Source organism: Myotis davidii, unplaced genomic scaffold, assembly GCF_000327345.1.
Source record: "Myotis davidii unplaced genomic scaffold, ASM32734v1 scaffold534, whole genome shotgun sequence".
NCBI classification, from domain to species: domain Eukaryota; kingdom Metazoa; phylum Chordata; class Mammalia; order Chiroptera; family Vespertilionidae; genus Myotis; species Myotis davidii.
Window position 1 is genome coordinate 2,125,449 of NW_006286678.1, and position 9,378 is coordinate 2,134,826.

Consider the following 9,378-nt stretch of genomic DNA (forward strand, 5'->3'; position numbering starts at 1 on the left):
GAGGGTCCCTTGCCCAGGCCTGAGGTGTCAGGCCTGGGCAAGGGGCCGATCCTGCGATTGGAGGGTGATGGGGGTCAATGCCTGAGGGCTCCCAGTATGTGAGAGGGGGCAGGCTGGGCTGAGGGACACTGCCCCCCCACACACACACCCAGTGAACGAATTTCGTGCACCGGGCCCCTAGTTAATTAAATAATGCAGTTAATTTTTAGAAGATTTCTTAGGAAAAACAATTACATTACCTGATCCAGACCCCGATGTTGTCATATCATAAATTAAATCTTTTAATGTAGTACCCTCTGAAATAAAAGGGCGATCTAATGAAGGATCCTCTTCATTTGGCACTCGATGGTGAATGACAGTGCGGTTATGGCAGATATAGACCATCAACATGAGTGAGATGCAGACGAAGCAGACTGGTCCAGCAATGACAGCTGCCAGTTCAACGGGACCAAGGCCAGGTGATGGCTTTCCTGAAATAGGGCAAGTGAAATAAATATAAAAAATACGATAGGTGGCATCCACAATTTCCTAATTCTCCACATTTCCTGTAGTTGGCCACTACCACCATTAGTCACAGAGCCTCATTACAGCAGCTCAGAGGGCTGGAAACCAGAACAAGTGAGTCATTCAGCCTTCTCCCATTGGTTCTCCTTTTATGATCACCAACTTAGTCAACATTCACTTGTTCTTCCTGCATTTTTCAGCCATCTAAATAAATAACAAGGCCAGCTACCACCAGTATTCTAGGACCTCCCTATTTATTACTCTCAGGGTCACTAGTAAAAGAACTAGATGAGCAAAAGTTAAAAAAATAAATAAAAATAAATCTATATACAGCCCCACTACTCCAAAACAATTCAGTTTAGTGTAGATATGTGTGTGTGTATATATGTATGTGTGTGTGTGTGTGTGTGTGTGTGTGTATCTATCTCCATCAATTTTGTTCAGGCAAAATATATTCTTTGTTTTTTATAATAAAGTTTGCATGTGTATACTATCTACTCTATTTTAATCACTTGAGTTTTTAATTCAAGAGCACTTATGTTCTTATCTCTTTTAATAATTACTGCTTTACATTGTTTCAGAAAGTTTTCTATAATAATAAAAGCATAATATGCTAATTAGACTGGACAGCCTAACGACCTTCCGGATGAAGACAAGGAGGGGGCTGAGGCAGAGGCAGTTAGGGGTGATGAGGCAGGCAGGCAGGCGAGTGGTTAGGGGCAATCAAGTAGGCAGGCAGAGTGGTTAAGGGTTATCAGGCAGGCAGGTGAGCAGTTAGGAGCTAGCGGTTCCAGATTGCAAGAGGGTGCAGGCCGGGCTGAAGGAACCCTTGCCCTGTGCAGGAATTTTGTGCCCCAGGTTTCTAGTTAATTATAATTATTTTGGCATTCATCCTGAGCCTTGTTGGTTCACTGCACACCACCATTTCTTTAATAGCAAATCTTCTCCATTCTTGATATCCTTATTTGGATTTATTTCTTATAACATAGAATTCTAATTCTAATAATTTCTTTCAGGAAGAGTACATGTGTGTCCTTATACGCTGAATACTTAATTATCTAAAGATGCCTTTGCCTTTATATATGAAAAATCTTGGCTTGTCTAAAGAATTTTAAGTAACATTCACTATATGATGTTCCACTGCCCTCTAGTATTTAAAAAAGGCACAAAATCTGAACTTTTTTCCCTTTTATAGTCAATCCGTGTTCACTTGTGCTGAATGCATATACATTTTTTCTTTATTCTTGAAATTGGTATGTCTTTTATTATATGTATTTAGATAAGTATTTTTTCATTAATTTTGCATAGAAAGTCTGCTCTTATGTCTTTTTCTGAAATATTTATACTAAGCATATTGGATCACCTAGATCTGTCCTCTGTATCTCTTAATTTGCTCACAAACTGTCTTTTTCTCTGAATTGTAAGGGTTTCTCAAGCTCATCTTGCCTTAAGCTTGTCTCACACTTGACTATAAAATTATCGTATCTAGTCTGCTGTTCATTTTCAATACTGCATTTTAAAAAATAATTCATCAATCAAGCTTTTCATCTGAAAGCAATCTTTATTGCTTTCTTGTCAATCTTTATTGTCCTCATTTTACAGTGAACAACTGAAAAATAGACCTTGGTCTGTCTGAAAGTTCTTCCCTATCATGTGGTAAGTGTATTTCAAAGGGTGACAGCTACTCTGATTTATCCAGTTTAGTTCACTCCTTTTAAACCACTGAAGCTTTTCATTTGGTAATTTTTTTGTTCTTTGTGTATCAAGGACCTGGGAATAAGGAATTTGTGCATTTTTAGCATTAGAAATGAAGTGAGTCCTTCTCAAGGTTTTGGAAGTGGAGAATTCTGGAATTACCATTTTGTCATATTAGAATTGCAGATGCTTACAAAAAGAGCCAGAAAGGTTAAGAGTCTGACAGAGCCTGGCCACAGGGAGCTTCCTGGTCATGCTGCAGACTTAGTTGCACTTTGCTGTTATCACATGTACCAGGTTGGGGACTGTTGCCCTTCTCTAACGGGTACCGGTAAATTGTAAAGTTTCTTACAAGTGTAGGCATGTGGGCAGTATTCTTCCATTAATTCTGCTATCATTAATATAGATCCCCCTATTTTTATATTCTTTTTGATTACTACAGTAGAAATTTGAGGACAGAATTAAATGTGCTTAGATTGACATCTTAAACCAGAACCTTAAATTAATTTAATCCTAAGAGTTTATTCTTGAAATTCCTAGCTTTTCCAGGACATTTTTTCATAAGGCAAGGTGAAATTACAAAATGAGGGCATCTGGACTGTTTAGTGCTGCTTTCAATTCCCACCCATTATTGATTGCTTTAAAAGGACAGAGCACTAAACAAGGAAGAAGAAATTCACTCTGAAGACATTCTGAGCACATACTGCTGTGGTGAGCAGAAAGTATCACGGAATCAACCTCTCAAACAACACACACCCAGGAATCAGGATCTTGGCTACTCTTATAACCCTGACACTTGTGGACAAGTTTGTTCTTGCCTCTAAACTGAACAAGCTGGGGTAGACAATCTCTAAGATCCCTTCCAGTTCTAAAATCATAGTCAGAGTCTAAGACTTTCCTTTGTAGTATCAAGAAGAAGAAAAAACATCTTATGCAATAACTTACCAACAGTTGGAAGTTCTATTTTATTACAGTGGTCCTGATTGCAGCAGTATGTTGTAGTAACAGACCCAGTTTTTGAAGATGGTGCACATACAAATGGCCTGTCTCGAGGAATTAGGTCGATTTCAGCTATACACATACTATTGTGTATAATTTTGTCTGTGGTCTCTGTGACAGAGACAAAGCAGAGTCCATCTGTGACACAAGTAAAATTGTCTTTTGTGCAAAGGTGGCAGAAACACTGTAATGCTAGGAAAAGAGAACAAGATTTTATTAGAAAAAATTCTCAAGGTTAATATTTTGAAATTATCCCATATTCACTATATGACAGTCCTGATCTTATAGTAATTTCTTTGTACTTTTCAAAAAACAAAACTCTTCATTCCTCTTAGGAGAGTTGAGAAGCACATATATGTAGGAGCCAGATATGATAAAATTTGGACCAAGGTTCTTGTCTAAAGCTTTTTTGCTTCCAAGTATAGAGAAATTGTTACATGCAATATCATCAAGGTAAGGCAAGCATTTGCCCTCCCATTTGAAACAAAGTACATTTAAATTTTTACTGGTTATACTTATTCTTACTAGTCCAAAACTATGCATTCACATACTCCCCCTATCGAAAAGCAATGTATGAAAATACTACAATCTTCCAATGTCGGTTGGAAATGCCATTTGGGTGGACTTATGGTAATGGAGTATGGAAATAGATTTGTATTGCACCACTCTTTTCTCTTGTTCAAACCCTGGGAAAGACATTTCTCTACTAGCCAGGATTACGGTGCTTTTTCAGTAAGCCAAGGCGAATGCACAGATAACAATACATATATGCTCTAACAAAACAGGCAACAGAAATGACTACAGAAATGACTAGAGAAACACCAGCTCCATGCTCACTTCTATCTATTTGATCTTTATGGCTCAACTCAAGGAGTGACCCCTTCATGGGAGTCTTCCCCTAATTATCACCAATACCTTTCTGTGCACACACAAATAGACCTTCCACCATATGCTCTCCAATGATTAACTGTTTCCTAAAGCACACACTGCTTACCAGAATTGCTACTTTTGTTTTTCTCTCCCCTATAAAACTCTAAGCTCCTTGAGGGCAGGGACCCATATTAATCATTTCTGTAAATCCACATCTAGCACTGAGTCTGGTATGTAGCAGCATTCAAAAAATACTCATTGACTGAATAACAGAATAGGCACATACATTTCACTATGATCTCATGAAACTACAAAGCACATTTACTTCTTTAAGTCAAATCAAACTTTCCAATTACTTGTTGGCAAGGAAAAAGGAAGAGTCCATATATGTAGAATGGTCACTTATGAAGAGGCCAAAGTCTATACTATCTAGAAAGAATGGCTAGGCAGACAGGCAGGCCAGAACGAAGCTAAGTCTCTGAACAGATAACTTGCTGCGCAGGCCTGAGTTGCTCCAATACTTCACATTCCAAGAAAGGCCTTCTTCATTCAGGACTAGCCCTTGGTCAGTTCCTAGGAAATGAACTCTGAATCCTTGAAATATTCTCCCTAATAAGAATGCTGCAAGCCTGTGTGACTGGGCCCCAATAAAAATCCTGGATACCAAGGTTCTGGAGAGCTTCCCTGGTTGACAAGTGCTGTCACATCATTGCTGAGCTATGGAGTGCACCTGTGCCACTGCACTGGGAGAGGACACCTGGAAGCTTGTACCTAGTTTCTCCTGGACTTCTCCCATGTGCCTTTTACTATTTATGATTTTAATCTGGGTATTTCTACCGTAATAAACCATAACCATTAGTATAACAGCTTTTCTTAGTCCCATGAGTCCTTCTAGCAAGTCTTCGAGCCGGAAGTAGTCTTGGATACTCCCACCTGCTAAACCCAAATTCAGAAATGTCAGGATCTCCTCAAGCAGCTAATTCTTGGTTGCTGGCTTCATTAGCATACTTGTCTATTCTATTTCTAGAAAAGTTTTACCTTAATCATTATCAAAAATTTTGTTTTTCTTCATAGATAGTTCAGCTATTTCAATGATCTCTTCCTTTTTAGCAAGTATAAGAGACACTATCATAATCTGACATTTAAAGACTGTTAAGATACAGTAATTACTCATGGTGAGGTTTGGTGGTGGTTATAGGTTCCTTGAGTATAATTTTCTAAGGAGGGATTCTGAACCAGAAATCCATGGACTGACTTGAGAGCGCATGAATCCCACAAAACTGTAGGCCAAATGCTGTATGTATTTATTTGCCTTTTCCAGGAGAAGTTTTATAGAATAACAAAGGGTCTGTCATCCATAAAAGATTAAAACCACCATCATAGGAAATTGTCATCGTTCTCTCCTGAATCCTTTTTACCCATAAGTAGTCATTCAACCAAGGTTTTCTAAGTATTAGCTTTTTTATCAGTTACTCTACCAAAATCTTAGTACACAAAGATTAATAACTCATGGTCACAGCCCTTGAAGAGTTCCAAAGACTAGTGAAGGAGAATGTTACAATATCATATGGTAATTGCTATATATAAAATTTCTGCCATGAATACTCTCCGAGTTCTAAGATCTTCACAGCTCCCTTAGAGTACATGAAGTAACAGTTCAACATTTGGTCTAACAATTAAAAATTACTTTTGGGTTCTAATTTACCATTCACATTAAAAGTTATCTAGGGCCACACATGTCTCACCATTATGACAACTGTGTCTTTCATGACCATGGTCTTTACACATACTATCTCTCTGCTAGTTTAAACCTACCCTCTGAAGCTTTAAGACCAGTGGTTCTCAACCTGTGGGTCGCGACTCCTTTGGTGGTGGAACGACCCTTTCACAGGGGTCGCTTAAGACCATCCTGCACATCAGAGATTTACATTACGATTCATAACAGTAGCAACATTACAGTTATGAAGTAGCAATGAAAATAATTTTATGGTTGGGTCACAACATGAGGAACTGTATTTAAAGGCCAGAAGGTTGAGAACCACTGCTTTAAGACCCTGTTCAAACAAGACTTTGAACCCCTCCTCTACCCTTAAGATAACTAACTGGGCAGCTCCTTTCAGTAAGTTCCCAAAGCTCTCTTAGCATACCTTTAGGATAGCACAAATCCAACTATTTATAGTTTGTTGTTAAAGTATCTCTCAATACATTAAAAATAGCCAAGTTGCCCTGGCCGAGTGGCTTAATTAGTTGGAGCTTCATCCCGTGCACCAAAAGGTTGTGGGTTCAATTCCCAGTCAGGACACATACCTGGGCTGCAGGTTCAAACCCTATTCGGGGTGCATGTGGGAGGCAGCCGATTGATGTTTCTCTTTCTCTCTCTCTCTCTCTCTCTCTCAAAAAAAATTTTTAAATCAATAAACATGTCCCCAGGTGAGACTATAAAAAAAAATAAAAGAATGGCCAAGTTTTTTTGGTTATGGTTTGTTTTCTTATCTTTAAATCCTAGATTCCTAGATAGTGATCAGAAAAATATTTTCTAAAGCAGCGTTTCCTAAACAGGAGGTCACAAATATGTCAAGAGAAAGAGGAGTCTAAGAATTGTGTACAATTTTTTTAATGTTTTATTTAAAAGATAATCTAAAATGAATGACATTCTGGGTCATGAGTAACTACCATCTAAACAAATATTGCCAGTAGGCTTTCCCTGGTGCTTCTTCAGTTGTGTTAAGATCTCCTTCATGCCAAATATCCTCACAGCACACTGTACGAGCAAAAGTTTCATAGTAATTGTAATTGAAAGAGTGAAAAATCAGAGCATATGGCAATACAGGCATGATATATTCAAAAGCCAATAGCTAACAGCCAATACCATGTACAATTTGCAAAAGTTCATTCACAGTAAATGTGGTTGTATGAAACAACATTTTTCCATTCTCACGCCAGCATTAATTGGTTTAGAGAACCATTTAATAAAGATTTCAGTAATGTCACAACGTTAAACCTCATCTTCAAGACAGCAGACATGCCGAAACCGGTTTGGCTCAGTGGATGGAGCGTCGGCCTGCGGACTGAGAGGTCCCAGGTTCGATTCCGGTCATGGGCATGTACCTGGGTTGCGGGCACATTCCCAGTGGGAGATGTGCAGGAGGCAGCTGATCGATGTTTCTAACTCTCTATCTCTCTACCTTCCTCTCTGTAAAAAAATCAATAAAATATATTTAAAAAAAAAAAAAGACAGCAGACAGTTCATTAAAACTGGTATTTGCGGAATGCTTGCTGGCAAGTGTTTTTGCTTAGGTATGTGGACTGATTATCCTAAACTTACAAAGTCTTAAAGTCATTGATACCACCTTACACAACATAACTTATAAGAACGGCACTTGTAGCTTTTAGTATCATTGAAATTAAAATACAGAAACAGATTTCAAATGGAATCACACCTAAGGCTATTTTTTTTCTACTGTGAAAACTAAACATTATCTGTCATACTGAATTGTATTAATTGAAAGGAAAAGAAGGTTTTTCTCACCAGAGATTAAATTCCATTCTTTTTACCACTCTGACTTGGCTGGTGATGACCCTTCTTTCCCTTACCCTGCCTATTACAACACACTTACATTTAACTATACAGTGAGAATATTTCCAAATATGCACCAACAGGCAGGTAAAGAGCCCAACATGCACAATGCCCTAGCTACAGTCTGTTGGCTACAGTTAAAAGCAGATCACACCACTATTGGCAAAGGTGAAGGCAAAAGTTAGAAATTATAACAAATCCTTCCAGGTACTAACATCAACATTTGTTAGTCTATTCCTCCACTCCAGTTCTGAGTAATCTGTCTTCCCCTCTTCTCTCTGCTCCCAATACCATGCCCCAGCTCAAGGAGGCCTGTCCTCGCTTCTCTTCTCCCTCTGGGGACAGTATACCCTATAGGTCCTCTTCTTTTTAAAAAACATGCTGCATATTATCCAAAGAAACTGGAAACACTAATTCAAAAAACTATATGCCTCTATTTTCACTGCAATGTTATTTACAATAGTCAAGATTTGGAAGCAGCCCAGGTGCCCATCAGTAGATGAGTAGATAAAACATAATGGTACATTTACACCAATGAAATATTACTGGCCATAAAAAGGAAAAAAATTTACCCTTTGCGACAATATGGATGGGCCTGGAGAACATTAGGCTAAGTAAAATAAGCCAGTCAGAAAAAGACAAGTACCATATGTTTTCACTCATATATGGAATTTAATGAACAAACTGAATTAACAAGCAAAATAAAGACAGACTCATTGATAGAGAGCAGGCAGACAGCTTTGGTGGTGTTGGGTGTTGGTGGGGATGAAGGGATGGAGCAAAAAAGAAAAAAAAAGAGAAAGAATTCATGGACACACAGACAACAGTGTGGTGATTGAAGGGGGGGGCGGCTGGAAGAGGGTATAGGGGAGATAAATAGCGATGGGAAAAAAACTCTCTCCAGCCACTGCCCTGGGTTTTGTTCCTCAAAACTTGGGGTTCTTCTCAACTCCACCCCCTTGGGGTTACCCTGCAGTGGCAATGTCAAAGGAAGCTTGTCTAAATACCCTGCACCATACAACGTGAAAGTAAATTCTCCAGTAGTCTAGATAACATTTCACTCCCAAGTTAGGGCTTCAAACAAAAGTATGATTTATCCAGACATTACTCCAGAAAAATTTCATTTACGTCTGCTACCTTTAAATCACTTAAGAAGCATTATTTAATTCAACACACACTTCCATCTTGGAAGAACAGGGGACACTCCTAAATTCTCAATCACTTCTTTTTCCACAATACCTGCATTTTCTAGTCTCCTAAGCTCCATGAATTAGCTGATAGAATGTTGACTGTTTTCAGAGCAAAGCACACTAAGAATAGGCTGCCTAAATGGCAAGATGAGGTTTAATAGGGGCAATTAATACAAAGGCCTTCATTTAGGTTCAGTATCAAATAAATTGCACAAGTACAGGATAAAGATTTGCTTAGCAGATTTGGGGAATCTGTTTAACAACAGATTTTTTAAAAAGTCAGCAGTATTTACTGTTAATTGTAGCCATGGTGATGGGGGAAACAGAGGGAGAACTGGGCACAAAATCTCACAAATGTCCAATATAATAAGTAATCAGTAACTGTTTGAATATCAATCTGCCATGTAAATATGAGTTAGAGATTCAAAGAATTAACTCAACCAAGGCTAATCTGAAAGGTCTCTTAGCAGTGGATACAATCACCTCATTTTATAGGTGTTGTAACTGAGTTAATTATCTTAACCCTATATATATACTAAATCA

General features: G+C 38.4%; 1 protein-coding gene across 1 annotated transcript in view; it reads right to left on the reverse strand.

Moving 5' to 3' along the window:
- TGFBR1 (transforming growth factor beta receptor I) overlaps positions 1-3,397 on the reverse strand; it is a 23,733-nt gene extending 20,336 nt beyond the window's left edge. Inside the window, exons 1-2 of the mRNA XM_015560456.1 lie at positions 3,145-3,397; positions 240-470 (exon numbers count right to left, since the gene is read on the reverse strand). Of these exons, the coding sequence (XP_015415942.1) occupies positions 240-470; positions 3,145-3,280 (367 nt within the window). The 5' untranslated portion in view covers positions 3,281-3,397. The remainder of the gene's footprint in view (positions 1-239; positions 471-3,144) is intronic.
- Between the last annotated feature and the right edge of the window lie 5,981 nt (positions 3,398-9,378).